This window comes from Procambarus clarkii, chromosome 42 (assembly GCF_040958095.1).
Source record: "Procambarus clarkii isolate CNS0578487 chromosome 42, FALCON_Pclarkii_2.0, whole genome shotgun sequence".
Lineage (NCBI taxonomy): Eukaryota > Metazoa > Arthropoda > Malacostraca > Decapoda > Cambaridae > Procambarus > Procambarus clarkii.
In genome coordinates, this window is record NC_091191.1 from 30,587,442 (window position 1) to 30,602,733 (window position 15,292).

Here is a 15,292-nt window from a genome sequence, read left to right on the forward strand (position 1 = left end):
ATGTACCTGTTGTCAATGGCACGTATCATGGTGTCAGTGGCACGTATCATGTTGTCAGTGGCACATATCATGTTGTCAGTGGCACGTATCATGCTGTCACTGGCACGTATCCTGTTGTTAGTGGCACGTATCATGCGGTCAGTGGCACGTATCTTGTTGTCAGTGACACGTATCTTGTTGTCAGTGGCATGCATCTAATTGTCAGTGGCACGTATCTTGTTGTCAGTGGCACGTATCTTGTTGTCAGTGGCAGGTATCTTGTTCTCAGTGGCACGTATCTTGTTGTCAGTGGCTTGTATCTTGTTGTCAGTGGCACGTATCTTGTTATCAGTGGCACGTATCTTGTTATCAGTGGCACGTATCTTGTTATCAGTTGCACGTATCTTGATGTTAGTGCCACGTATCTTTTTGTAAGTGGCACGTGTCTTGTTATCAGTGGCATGTATCTTGTTGTCACTGGCACGTATCTTGTTATAATCAGCACATATCCTGTTTTCAGTTGCACGTATTTTGTTACCAGTGCCACGTAACTTGTTATCAGTGGCATGTATCTTGTTATCAGTGGCCCGTTTCTTGTTGTCAGTGGCATGTATCCTGTTGTCAGTGGCACATATCTTGCTATCAGTGGCACGTATCACGTTGTCAGTTGCACGTATCTTGTTGTCAGTTGGACGTATTTTGTAGTCTGTGGCACGTATCTTGTTGTCAGTGGCACGTATCTTGTTGTCAGCGACACGTATCTTGTTGTCAGTGGCACATTTGTCAGTGGCACATATCGTTTTCTCAGTGGCACGTATCCTGTTGTCAATGGCACGTATCATGTTGTCAGTGGCACGTATCTTGTTATCAGAGACACGTATCTTTTTGTCAGTAGCACGTATCATGTTTTCAGTGACACGTATCTTGTTGTCAGTAGCACGTATCATATTGTCAGTGGCATGTATCATGTTGCCTGTGGCACGTGTCATTTTGTCTTTAGCATGTATCCTGTTGTCAGTGGCACGTATCTTGTTATCATTGGCACGTTTGTCAGTGGCATGTATCATGTTGTCAGTGGCACGTATCTTGTTGTCAGTGGCACGTATCATGTTATCAGTGGCACTTTTGTCAGTGGCACATATCATGTTGTCAGTGGGACGTATCTTGTTTTCAGCGACACGTATCTTGTTGTCAGTGGCACATTTGTCAGTGGCACATATCGTTTTCTCAGTGGCACGTATCTTGTTGTCAATGGCACGTATCATGTTGTCAGTGGCACGTATCTTGTTGTCAGTGGGAAGTACTTTGTTATCAGCAGCACGTATCTTGTTGTCAGTAGCACGTACCATGTTTTCAGTGGCACATATCTTGTTGTCAGTGGCACGTATCATATTGTCAGTGGCATGTATCATGTTGTCTGTGGCATGTATCATTTTGTCTTTGGCATGTATCCTGTTGTAAGTGGTACGTATCTTGTTATCATTGGCACGTTTGTCAGTGGCATGTATCATGTTGTCAGTGGCACGTATCTTGTTGTCAGTGGGACGTATCGTGTTGTCGGTGGCACGTATCTTGTTGTCAGTGGCACATATTTTGTTGTCAGTGGCACGTATCATGTTATCAGTCGCACTTTTGTCAGTGGCACGTATCATGTTATCAGTGGCACGTATCCTGTTGTCAGTGGCACGTATCCTGTTTTCTGTGGCACAGATCTTGCTATCAGTGGCACGTTTTTCAATGGCACGTATCATGTTTTCCGTGGCACGATTTTTGTTGTTTGTGGGACGTATCTTGTTGTCGGTGGCACGTAACTTGTTGTCAGATGCACGAATCTTGTTGTCAGTGACATGTATCTTGTTGTCAGTGGCACGTATCATGTTGTCAGTGGCACGTATCTTGTTGTCAGTGGCACGTATCATGTTGCCAGTGGCACGTATCTTGTTGTCAGTGGGATGTATCATGTTTTCAGTGGCATGTATCATGTTGTCATTGGCATGTATCATGTTGTCAGTGGCACGTATTTTCTTGTCAGTGGCATGTATTATGTTGTCAGTGGCATGTATGATGTTGCCACTGGCATGTATCATTTTGTCTGTGGAACGTATCATGTTGTCATTTGCACGTATCTTGTGGTCAGTGGCACTTATCATGTTGTCAGTGGCAAGTATCATGTTGTCACTGGCATGTATCATTTTGTCTGTTTCACGTATCATGTTTTCAGTGGCACGTATCTTGTTGTCAGTGGGATGTATCTTGTTTTCAGTGGCACATATCTTGTTGTCAGTGGCACGTATCATATTGTCAGTGGCATGTATCATTTTGTCTGTGGCATGTATCATTTTGTCTTTGGCATGTATCCTGTTGTAAGTGGCACGTATCTTGTTATCATTGGCACGTTTGTCAGTGGCAGGTATCATGTTGTCAGTGGCACATATCTTGTTGTCATTGGGACGTATCGTGTTGTCGGTGGCACGTATCTTGTTGTCAGTGGCACAAATCTTGTTGTCAGTGGCACGTATCATGTTATCAGTGGCACTTTTGTCAGTGGCACGTATCATGTTGTCTGTGGCACGTATCTTCTTGTCAGTGGGATGTATCTTGTTTTCAGAGGCATGTATCTTGTTGTCAGTGGCATGTATCATGTTGTCACTGGCATGTATCATTTGATCTGTGGCACGTATCATGTTATCAGTGGCACGTATCATGTTATCAGTGGCACGTATCATGTTATCAGTGGCATGTATCTTGTTATTAGTGGCACGTATCCTGTTGTCAGTGGCACGTATCCTGTTTTCAGTGGCACATATCTTGTTATCAGTGGCATGTTTTCAATGCCACGTATCATCTTGTCAGTGGCACGTATCAGGTTGTCAGTGGAATGTATCTTGTGTCAGTGGCACGTATCATGTTGTCAGTGGCACGTATCAGGTTGTAAGGGCACGTAACAGGTTGTCTGTAGCATGTATCAGGTTGTCAGTGGCACGTATCATGTTGTCAGTGGCACGTATCAGGTTTTCAGTGGCACATATCCTGTTGTCAGTGGCACGTATCTTGTTGTCATTGGCACGTATCATTTTGTCAGTGGTATGTATCTTGTCAGTGGTATGTGTCATAGTGTCAGTGGAACGTATTTTGTTGTCTGTGGCACGTATCTTGTTGTCAATGGCACGTATTATTGTGTCAGTGGCACTTGTCTTGTTGTTAGTGGAATGTATCTTGTTGTCAATGGCACGTATCATGGAGTCAGTGGCACGTATCTTGTTGTCAGTGCCATGTATCATGTTGTTAGTGGCACATATCTGGTTGTCAGTGGCATGTACCTGTTGTCAATGGCACGTATCATGGTGTCAGTGGCACGTATCATGTTGTCAGTGGCACATATCATGTTGTCAGTGGCACGTATCATGCTGTCACTGGCACGTATCCTGTTGTTAGTGGCACGTATCTTGTTGTCAGTGGCATGCATCTTGTTGTCAGTGGCACGTATCTTGTTGTCAGTGGCACGTATCTTGTTGTCAGTGGCAGGTATCTTGTTCTCAGTGGCACGTATCTTGTTGTCGGTGGCACGTATCATGATGTCAGTGGCACTATCTTGTTATCAGTGGCACGTATCTTGTTGTCAGGGGTATGTATCTTGTTGTTAGTGGCATGTATCTTGTTGTCAGTGCCACGTATGCTGTTGTCAGTTGCACGTATCTTGTTGTCAGTGGCATGTACCTTGTTGTCAGTGGCATGTATCTTGTTGTCAGTGGCATGAATCTTGTTGTCATTGGCTTGTATCTTGTTGTCAGTGGCACGTATCTTGTTATCAGTGGCACGTATCTTGTTATCAGTGGCACGTATCTTGTTATCAGTTGCACGTATCTTGATGTTAGTGCCACGTATCTTTTTGTAAGTGGCACGTGTCTTGTTATCAGTGGCATGTATCTTGTTGTCACTGGCACGTATCTTGTTATAATCAGCACATATCCTGTTTTCAGTTGCACGTATTTTGTTACCAGTGCCACGTATCTTGTTATCAGTGGCATGTATCTTGTTATCAGTGGCCCGTTTCTTGTTGTCAGTGGCATGTATCCTGTTGTCAGTGGCACATATCTTGCTATCAGTGGAACGTTTGTCAGTGGCACGTATCACGTTGTCAGTTGCACGAATCTTGTTGTCAGTTGGACGTATTTTGTAGTCTGTGGCACGTATCTTGTTGTCAGTGGCACATTTGTCAGTGGCACATATCGTTTTCTCAGTGGCACGTATCCCGTTGTCAATGGCACGTATCATGTTGTCAGTGGCACGTATCTTGTTATCAGAAGCACGTATCTTTTTGTCAGTAGCACGTACCATATTGTCAGTGGCATGTATCATGTTGCCTGTGGCATGTGTCATTTTGTCTTTAGCATGTATCCTGTTGTCAGTGGCACGTATCTTGTTATCATTGGCACGTTTGTCAGTGGCATGTATCATGTTGTCAGTGGCACGTATCATGTTGTCAGTGGGACGTATCGTGTTGTCAGTGGCAAGTATCTTGTTGTCAGTGGCACATATCTTGTTGTCAGTGGCACGTATCATGTTATCAGTGGCACTTTTGTCAGTGGCACATATCATGTTGTCAGTGGGACGTATCTTGTTTTCAGCGACACGTATCTTGTTGTCAGTGGCACATTTGTCAGTGGCACATATCGTTTTCTCAGTGGCACGTATCTTGTTGTCAATGGCACGTATCATGTTGTCAGTGGCACATATCTTGTTGTCAGTGGGAAGTATCTTGTTATCAGTGGCACGTATCTTTTTGTCAGTAGCACGTTTCCTGTTTTCAATGGCACGTATCTTGTTGTCAGTGGAACGTATCATATTGTCAGTGGCATGTATCATGTTGTCTGTGGCACGTGTCATTTTGTCTTTGGCATGTATCCTGTTGTCAGTGGCACGTATCTTGTTATCATTGGCACGTTTGTCAGTGGCATGTATCATGTTGTCAGTGGCACGTATCATGTTGTCAGTGGGACGTATCGTGTTGTCAGTGGCACGTATCTTGTTGTCAGTGGCACATATCTTGTTGTCAGTGGCACGTATCATGTTACAGTGGCACTTTTGTCAGTGGCACATATCATGTTGTCAGTGGGACGTATCTTGTTGTCAGTGGGACGTATCGTGTTGTCGGTGGGACGTATTTTGTTGTCAGTGGCACATATCTTATTGCCAGTGGCACGTATCATGTTATCAGTGTCAATTTTGTCAGTGGCACGTATCATGTTGTCTGTGGCACATATCTTGTTTTCAGTGGCACGTATCTAGTTGTCAGTGGCACATATCAGGTTGTCAGAGGCATGTATCTTGTTGTCAGTGGCACGTATTATGGTGTCAGTGGCACATATTATGTTGTCAGTGGCACGTATCATGTTGTCAGTGGCACGTATCATGGTGTCAGTGGCATGTATCCTGTTTTCTGTGGCACATATCTTGCTACCAGTGGCACGTATCCTGTTGTCATTGGCACGTATCCTGTTTTCTGTGGCACATATCTTGCTATCAGTGGCACGTTTCTCAATAACATGTATCATGTTTTCAGTGGCACGTATTTTGTTGTTATTGGGACGTATCTTGTTGTCGGTGGCACGTATCTTGTTGTCAGTGGCACGAATCTTGTTGTCAGTGACACGTATCTTGTTGTCAGTGGCACGTTTTTCAGTGGCACGTATCATGTTGTCAGTGGCACGTATCTTGTAGTCAGTGGCATGTATCATGTTGTCAGTGGCACTTATCTTGTTGTCAGTGGGATGTATCATGTTTTCAGTGGCATGTATCATGTTGTCAGTGGCATGTATCATGTTGTCAGTGGCACGTATCTTGTTGTCAGTGTCATGTATCATGTTGACAGTGGCATGTATGATGTTGTCACTGGCATGTATCATTTTGTCTGTAGCACGTATCATGTTGTCATTTGCACGTATCTTGTGGTCAGTGGCACATATCATGTTGTCAGTGGCATGTATCATGTTGTCACTGGCATGTATCATTTTGTCTGTGGCACGTATCATGTTGTCAGTTGCACGTATCTTATTGTCAGTTGGACGTATCTTGTTGTCAGTGGCACGTATCTTGTTGTCAGTGACACGTATCTTGTTGTCAGTGGCACATTTGTCAGTGGCACACATCGTTTTGTCAGTGGCACGTATCTTGTTGTCAATGGCACGTATCATGTTGTCAGTGGCACGTATCTTGTTGTCAGTGGGAAGTATGTTGTTATCAGCAGCACGTATCTTGTTGTCAGTAGCACGTACCATGTTTTCAGTGGCACATATCTTGTTGTCAGTAGCACGTATCATATTGTCAGTGGCATGTATCATGTTGTCTGTGGCATGTATCATTTTGTCTTTGGCATGTATCCTGTTGTAAGTGGCACGTATCTTGTTATCATTAGCACGTTTGTCAGTGGCATGTATCATGTTGTCAGTGGCACGCATCTTGTTGTCAGTGGGACGTATCGTGTTGTCGGTGGCACGTATCTTGTTGTCAGTGGCACATATTTTGTTGTCAGTGGCACGTATCATGTTATCAGTGGCACTTTTGTCAGAGGCACGTATCATGTTGTCAGTGGCACGTATCCTGTTGTCAGTGGCACGTATCCTGTTTTCTGTGGCACAGATCTTGCTATCAGTGGCACGTTTTTTAATGGCACGTATCATGTTTTCCGTTGCACGTTTTTTGTTGTTTGTGGGACGTATCTTGTTGTCAGTGGCACGTATCTTGTTGTCAGTTGCACGAATCTTGTTGTCAGTGACATGTATCTTGTTGTCAGTGGCACGTATCATGTTGTCAGTGGCATGTATCTTGTTGTCAGTGGCACGTATCATGTTGTCATTTGCACGTATCTTGTGGTCAGTGGCACATATCATGTTGTCAGTGGCATGTATCATGTTGTCACTGGCATGTATCATTTTGTCTGTGGCACGTATCATGTTGTCAGTTGCACGTATCTTATTGTCAGTTGGACGTATCTTGTTGTCAGTGGCACGTATCTTGTTGTCAGTGACACGTATCTTGTTGTCAGTGGCACATTTTTCAGTGGCACACATCGTTTTGTCAGTGGCACGTATCTTGTTGTCAATGGCACGTATCATGTTGTCAGTGGCACGTATCTTGTTGTCAGTGGGAAGTATGTTGTTATCAGCAGCACGTATCTTGTTGTCAGTAGCACGAACCATGTTTTCAGTGGCACATATCTTGTTGTCAGTAGCACGTATCATATTGTCAGTGGCATGTATCATGTTGTCTGTGGCATGTATCATTTTGTCTTTGGCATGTATCCTGTTGTAAGTGGCACGTATCTTGTTATCATTAGCACGTTTGTCAGTGGCATGTATCATGTTGTCAGTGGCACGCATCTTGTTGTCAGTGGGACGTATCGTGTTGTCGGTGGCACGTATCTTGTTTTCAGTGGCAAATATTTTGTTGTCAGTGGCACGTATCATGTTATCAGTGGCACTTTTGTCAGAGGCACGTATCATGTTGTCAGTGGCACGTATCCTGTTGTCAGTGGCACGTATCCTGTTTTCTGTGGCACAGATCTTGCTATCAGTGGCACGTTTTTTAATGGCACGTATCATGTTTTCCGTGGCACGTTTTTTGTTGTTTGTGGGACGTATCTTGTTGTCAGTGGCACGTATCTTGTTGTCAGATGCACGAATCTTGTTGTCAGTGACATGTATCTTGTTGTCAGTGGCACGTATCATGTTGTCAGTGGCATGTATCTTGTTGTCAGTGGCACGTATCATGTTGTCAGAGGCACGTATCTTCTTGTCAGTGGGATGTATCTTGTTTTCAGTGGCATTTATCTTGTTGTCAGTGTCATGTATCATGTTGTCTCTGGCATGTATCATTTTGTCTGTGGCACGTATCATGTTATCAGTGGCACGTATCATGTTATCAGTGGCATGTATCTTGTTATCAGTGGCACGTATCAGGTTTTCAGTGGCACGTATCCTGTTGTCAGTGGCACGTATCTTGTTGTCATTGGAACGTATCATTTTGTCAGTGGCATGTATCTTGTCAGTGGCACGTGTCATAGTGTCAGTGGAACGTATTTTGTTGTCTGTGGCATGTATCTTGTTATCAGTGGCACGTATCTTGTTGTCAATGGCACGTATTATTGTGTCAGTGGCACTTGTCTTGTTGTTAGTGGAATGTATCTTGTTGTCAATGGCACGTATCATGGTGTCAGTGGCACGTATCTTGTTGTCAGTGCCATGTATCATGTTGTTAGTGGCACATATCTGGTTGCCAGTGGCATGTACCTGTTGTCAATGGCACGTATCATGGTGTCAGTGGCACGTATCATGTTGTCAGTGGCACATATCATGTTGTCAGTGGCACGTATCATGCTGTCACTGGCACGTATCCTGTTGTTAGTGGCACGTATCATGCGGTCAGTGGCACGTATCTTGTTGTCAGTGACACGTATCTTGTTGTCAGTGGCATGCATCTAGTTGTCAGTGGCACGTATCTTGTTGTCAGTGGCACGTATCTTGTTGTCAGTGGCAGGTATCTTGTTCTCAGTGGCACATATCTTGTTGTCGGTGGCACGTATCATGCTGTCAGTGGCACGTATCTTGTTATCAGTGGCACGTATCTTGTTGTCAGTGGTATGTATCTTGTTGTTAGTGGCATGTATCTTGTTGTCAGTGGCACGTATGCTGTTGTCAGTTGCACGTATCTTGTTTTCAGTGGCATGTACCTTGTTGTCAGTGGCATGTATCTTGTTGTCAGTGGCATGTATCTTGTTGTCAGTGGCTTGTATCTTGTTGTCAGTGGCACGTATCTTGTTATCAGTGGCACGTATCTTGTTATCAGTGGCACGTATCTTGTTATCAGTTGCACGTATCTTGATGTTAGTGCCACGTATCTTTTTGTAAGTGGCACGTGTCTTGTTATCAGTGGCATGTATCTTGTTGTCACTGGCACGTATCTTGTTATAATCAGCACATATCCTGTTTTCAGTTGCACGTATTTTGTTACCAGTGCCACGTAACTTGTTATCAGTGGCATGTATCTTGTTATCAGTGGCCCGTTTCTTGTTGTCAGTGGCATGTATCCTGTTGTCAGTGGCACATATCTTGCTATCAGTGGCACGTATCACGTTGTCAGTTGCACGTATCTTGTTGTCAGTTGGACGTATTTTGTAGTCTGTGGCTCGTATCTTGTTGTCAGTGGCACGTATCTTGTTGTCAGCGACACGTATCTTGTTGTCAGTGGCACATTTGTCAGTGGCACATATCGTTTTCTCAGTGGCACGTATCCTGTTGTCAATGGCACGTATCATGTTGTCAGTGGCACGTATCTTGTTATCAGAGACACGTATCTTTTTGTCAGTAGCACGTATCATGTTTTCAGTGACACGTATCTTGTTGTCAGTAGCACGTATCATATTGTCAGTGGCATGTATCATGTTGCCTGTGGCACGTGTCATTTTGTCTTTAGCATGTATCCTGTTGTCAGTGGCACGTATCTTGTTATCATTGGCACGTTTGTCAGTGGCATGTATCATGTTGTCAGTGGCACGTATCTTGTTGTCAGTGGCACGTATCATGTTATCAGTGGCACTTTTGTCAGTGGCACATATCATGTTGTCAGTGGGACGTATCTTGTTTTCAGCGACACGTATCTTGTTGTCAGTGGCACATTTGTCAGTGGCACATATCGTTTTCTCAGTGGCACGTATCTTGGTGTCAATGGCACGTATCATGTTGTCAGTGGCACGTATCTTGTTGTCAGTGGGAAGTATCTTGTTATCAGTGGCACGTATCTTTTTGTCAGTAGCACGTTTCCTGTTTTCAATGGCACGTATCTTGTTGTCAGTGGAACGTATCATATTGTCAGTGGCATGTATCGTGTTGTCTGTGGCACGTGTCATTTTGTCTTTGGCATGTATCCTGTTGTCAGTGGCACGTATCTTGTTATCATTGGCACGTTTGTCAGTGGCATGTATCATGTTGTCAGTGGCACGTATCATGTTGTCAGTGGGACGTATCGTGTTGTCAGTGGCACGTATCTTGTTGTCAGTGGCACATATCTTGTTGTCAGTGGCACGTATCATGTTATCAGTGGCACTTTTGTCAGTGGCACATATCATGTTGTCAGTGGGACGTATCTTGTTGTCAGTGGGACGTATCGTGTTGTCGGTGGGACGTATTTTGTTGTCAGTGGCACATATCTTATTGCCAGTGGCACGTATCATGTTATCAGTGGCACTTTTGTCAGTGGCACGTATCATGTTGTCTGTGGCACATATCTTGTTTTCAGTGGCACGTATCTAGTTGTCAGTGGCACATATCAGGTTGTCAGAGGCATGTATCTTGTTGTCAGTGGCACGTATTTTGGTGTCAGTGGCACATATTATGTTGTCAGTGGCACGTATCATGTTGTCAGTGGCACGTATCATGGTGTCAGTGGCATGTATCCTGTTTTCTGTGGCACATATCTGGCTACCAGTGGCACGTATCCTGTTTTCTGTGGCACGTATTTTGTTGTTATTGGGACGTATCTTGTTGTCGGTGGCACGTATCTTGTTGTCAGTGGCACGAATCATGTTGTCAGTGACACGTATCTTGTTGTCAGTGGCACGTTTTTCAGTGGCACGTATCATTTTGTCAGTGGCACGTATCTTGTAGTCAGTGGCATGTATCATGTTGTCAGTGGCACTTATCTTGTTGTCAGTCGGATGAAACATGTTTTCAGTGGCATGTATCATGTTGTCAGTGGCATGTATCATGTTGTCAGTGGCACGTATCTTGTTGTCAGTGGCACGTATCCTGTTGTCAGTGGCACGTATCCTGTTTCCTGAGGCACATATCGTGCTATCAGTGGCACGTATCCTTTTGTCAGTTGCACATGTCCTGTATTCTGTGGCACATATCTTGCTATCAGTGGCACGTTTCTCAATAACATGTATCATGTTTTCAGTTGCACATATTTTGTTGTTATTGGGACGTATCTTGTTGTCGGTGGCACGTATCTTGTTGTCAGTGGCACGAATCTTGTTGTCAGTGACACGTATCTTGTTGTCAGTGGCACATTTGTCAGTGGCACACATCGTTTTGTCAGTGGCACGTATCTTGCTGTCAATGGCACGTATCATGTTGTCAGTGGCACGTATCTTGTTGTCAGTGGGAAGTATCTTGTTATCAGCAGCACGTATCTTGTTGTCAGTAGCACGTACCATGTTTTCAGTGGCACATATCTTGTTGTCAGTGGCACGTATCATATTGTCAGTGGCATGTATCATGTTGTCTGTGGCATGTATCATTTTGTCTTTGGCATGTATCCTGTTGTAAGTGGTACGTATCTTGTTATCATTGGCACGTTTGTCAGTGGCATGTATCATGTTGTCAGTGGCACGTATCTTGTTGTCAGTGGGACGTATCGTGTTGTCGGTGGCACGTATCTTGTTGTCAGTGGCACATATTTTGTTGTCAGTGGCACGTATCATGTTATCAGTGGCACTTTTGTCAGTGGAACGTATGATGTTGTCAGTGGCACGTATCTTGTTGTCAGTGGGACGTATCGTGTTGTCGGTGGCACGTATCTTGTTTTCAGTGGCACGTATCTTGTTGTCAGTGGCACGTATCATGTTATCAGTGGCACTTTTGTCAGTGGCACGTATCATGTTATCAGTGGCACGTATCCTGTTGTCAGTGGCACGTATCCTGTTTTCTGTGGCACAGATCTTGCTATCAGTTGCACGTTTTTTAATGGCACGTATCATGTTTTCCGTGGCACGTTTTTTGTTGTTTGTGGGACGTATCTTGTTGTCGGTGTCACGTATCTTGTTGTCAGATGCACGAATCTTGTTGTCAGTGACATGTATCTTGTTGTCAGTGGCACGTATCATGTTGTCAGTGGCACGTATTTTGTTGTCAGTGGCATGTATTATGTTGTCAGTGGCATGTATGATGTTGTCACTGGTATGTATCATTGTGTCTGTGGAACGTATCATGTTGTCATTTGCACGTATCTTGTGGTCAGTGGCACATATCATGTTGTCAGTGGCAAGTATCATGTTGTCACTGGCATGTATCATTTTGTCTGTTTCACGTATCATGTTGTCAGTGGCACGTATCTTGTTGTCAGTGGGATGTATCTTGTTTTCAGTGGCACATATCTTGTTGTCAGTGGCACGTATCATATTGTCAGTGGCATGTATCATGTTGTCAGTGGTATGTATTATTTTGTCTTTGGCATGTATCCTGTTGTAAGTGGCACGTATCTTGTTATCATTGGCACGTTTGTCAGTGGCATGTATCATGTTGTCAGTGGCACGTATCTTGTTGTCATTGGGACGTATCGTGTTGTCGATGGCACGTATCTTCTTGTCAGTGGCACATATCTTGTTGTCAGTGGCACGTATCATGTTATCAATGGCACTTTTGTCAGTGGCACGTATCATGTTGTCTGTGGCACGTATCTTCTTGTCAGTGGGATGTATCTTGTTTTCAGAGGCATGTATCTTGTTGTCAGTGGCATGCATCATGTTGTCACTGGCATGTATCATTTGATCTGTGGCACGTATCATGTTATCAGTGGCACGTATCATGTTATCAGTGGCACGTATCATGTTATCAGTGGCATGTATCTTGTTATTAGTGGCACGTATCCTGTTGTCAGTGGCACGTATCCTGTTTTCAGTGGCACATATCTTGTTATCAGTGGCATGTTTTCAATGCCACGTATCATCTTGTCAGTGGCACGTATCAGGTTGTCAGTGGAATGTATCTTGTGTCAGTGGCACGTATCATGTTGTCAGTGGCACGTATCAGGTTGTAAGGGCACGTAACAGGTTGTCCGTAGTATGTATCAGGTTGTCAGTGGCACGTATCATGTTGTCAGTGGCACGTATCAGGTTTTCAGTGGCACATATCCTGTTGTCAGTGGCACGTATCTTGTTGTCATTGGCACGTATCATTTTGTCAGTGGCATGTATCTTGTCAGTGGTACGTGTCATAGTGTCAGTGGAACGTATTTTGTTGTCTGTGGCATGTATCTTGTTATCAGTGGCACGTATCTTGTTGTCAATGGCACGTATTATTGTGTCAGTGGCACTTGTCTTGTTGTTAGTGGAATGTATCTTGTTGTCAATGGCACGTATCATGGAGTCAGTGGCACGTATCTTGTTGTCAGTGCCATGTATCATGTTGTTAGTGGCACATATCTGGTTGTCAGTGGCATTTACCTGTTGTCAATGGCACGTATCATGGTGTCAGTGGCACGTATCATGTTGTCAGTGGCACATATCATGTCAGTGGCACGTATCATGCTGTCACTGGCACGTATCCTGTTGTTAGTGGCACGTATCATGTTTTCCGTGGCACGTTTTTTGTTGTTTGTGGGACGTATCTTGTTGTCAGTGGCACGTATCTTGTTGTCAGATGCACGAATCTTGTTGTCAGTGACATGTATCTTGTTGTCAGTGGCACGTATCATGTTGTCAGTGGCATGTATCTTGTTGTCAGTGGCACATATCATGTTGTCAGAGGCACGTATCTTCTTGTCAGTGGGATGTATCTTGTTTTCAGTGGCATGTATCTTGTTGTCAGTGGCATGTATCATGTTGTCACTGGCTTTTATCATTTTGTCTGTGGCACGTATCATGTTATCAGTGGCACGTATCATGTTATCAGTGGCATGTATCTTGTTATCAGTGGCACGTTTCAGGTTTTCAGTGGCACGTATCCTGTTGTCAGTGGCACGTATCTTTTTGTCATTGGAACGTATCTTGTTGTCAGTGGCATGCATCTAGTTGTCAGTGGCACGTATCTTGTTGTCAGTGGCACGTATCTTGTTGTCAGTGGCAGGTATCTTGTTCTCAGTGGCACGTATTTTGTTGTCGGTGGCACGTATAATGCTGTCAGTGGCACGTATCTTGTTATCAGTGGCACGTATCTTGTTGTCAGTGGTATGTATCTTGTTGTTAGTGGCATGTATCTTGTTGTCAGTGGCACGTATGCTGTTGTCAGTTGCACGTATCTTGTTTTCAGTGGCATGTACCTTGTTGTCAGTGGCATGTATCTTGTTGTCAGTGGCATGTATCTTGTTGTCAGTGGCTTGTATCTTGTTGTCAGTGGCACGTATCTTGTTATCAGTGGCATGTATCTTGTTATCAGTGGCACGTATCTTGTTATCAGTTGCACGTATCTTGATGTTAGTGCCACGTATCTTTTTGTAAGTGGCACGTGTCTTGTTATCAGTGGCATGTATCTTGTTGTCACAGGCACGTATCTTGTTATAATCAGCACATATCCTGTTTTCAGTTGCACGTATTTTGTTACCAGTGCCATGTAACTTGTTATCAGTGGCATGTATCTTGTTATCAGTGGCCCGTTTCTTGTTGTCAGTGGCATGTATCCTGTTGTCAGTGGCACATATCTTGCTATCAGTGGCACGTTTGTCAGTGGCACGTATCACGTTGTCAGTTGCACGTATCTTGTTGTCAGTTGGACGTATTTTGTAGTCTGTGGCACGTATCTTGTTGTCAGTGGCACGTATCTTGTTGTCAGCGACACGTATCTTGTTGTCAGTGGCACATTTGTCAGTGGCACATATCGTTTTCTCAGTGGCACGTATCCTGTTGTCAATAGCACGTATCATGTTGTCAGTGGCACGTATCTTGTTATCAGAGACACGTATCTTTTTGTCAGTAGCACGTATCATGTTTTCAGTGACACGTATCTTGTTGTCAGTAGCACGTATCATATTGTCAGTGGCATGTATCATGTTGCCTGTGGCACGTGTCATTTTGTCTTTAGCATGTATCCTGTTGTCAGTGGCACGTATCTTGTTATCATTGGCACGTTTGTCAGTGGCATGTATCATGTTGTCAGTGGCACGTATCTTGTTGTCAGTGGCACGTATCATGTTATCAGTGGCACTTTTGTCAGTGGCACATATCGTTTTCTCAGTGGCACGTATCTTGTTGTCAATGGCACGTATCATGTTGTCAGTGGCACGTATCTTGTTGTCAGTGGGAAGTATCTTGTTATCAGTGGCACGTATCTTTTTGTCAGTAGCACGTTTCCTGTTTTCAATGGCACGTATCTTGTTGTCAGTGGAACGTATCATATTGTCAGTGGCATGCATCATGTTGTCTGTGGCACGTGTCATTTTGTCTTTGGCATGTATCCTGTTGTCAGTGGCACGTATCTTGTTATCATTGGCACGTTTGTCAGTGGCATGTATCATGTTGTCAGTGGCACGTATCATGTTGTCAGTGGGACGTATCGTGTTGTCAGTGGCACGTATCTTGTTGTCAGTGGCACATATCTTGTTG

The 15,292-nt window shown here is 44.1% G+C and overlaps 4 protein-coding genes across 4 annotated transcripts; all 4 read right to left on the reverse strand.

The window, feature by feature from the left end:
- Positions 1-194: 194 nt before the first annotated feature.
- On the reverse strand, positions 195-1,370 carry LOC138373477 (golgin subfamily A member 6-like protein 22). The gene is made up of 3 exons (XM_069339689.1): positions 1,082-1,370; positions 794-952; positions 195-685 (listed from the first exon to the last, which is right to left on the reverse strand). Exons 1-3 carry the CDS (start codon positions 1,368-1,370, stop codon positions 195-197), a joined length of 939 nt encoding a protein of 312 aa, XP_069195790.1.
- Positions 1,371-3,549: 2,179 nt separating this feature from the next.
- LOC138373478 (golgin subfamily A member 6-like protein 22) lies at positions 3,550-6,257 on the reverse strand. Its single transcript, XM_069339690.1, has 2 exons — positions 5,816-6,257; positions 3,550-4,343 (listed from the first exon to the last, which is right to left on the reverse strand). Exons 1-2 carry the CDS (start codon positions 6,255-6,257, stop codon positions 3,550-3,552), a joined length of 1,236 nt encoding a protein of 411 aa, XP_069195791.1.
- A 4-nt stretch (positions 6,258-6,261) lies between these two features.
- Positions 6,262-9,961, reverse strand: LOC138373479 (golgin subfamily A member 6-like protein 22). Its single transcript, XM_069339691.1, has 6 exons — positions 9,709-9,961; positions 9,265-9,423; positions 8,788-9,156; positions 7,517-7,858; positions 6,596-7,246; positions 6,262-6,275 (listed from the first exon to the last, which is right to left on the reverse strand). The coding sequence occupies exons 1-6, from the start codon at positions 9,959-9,961 to the stop codon at positions 6,262-6,264; spliced, it is 1,788 nt and encodes a 595-aa protein (XP_069195792.1).
- A 3,233-nt stretch (positions 9,962-13,194) lies between these two features.
- Positions 13,195-13,761, reverse strand: LOC138373480 (golgin subfamily A member 6-like protein 22). The gene has a single exon (XM_069339692.1). The coding sequence runs from the start codon at positions 13,759-13,761 to the stop codon at positions 13,195-13,197; it is 567 nt and encodes a 188-aa protein (XP_069195793.1).
- Positions 13,762-15,292: the final 1,531 nt, after the last annotated feature.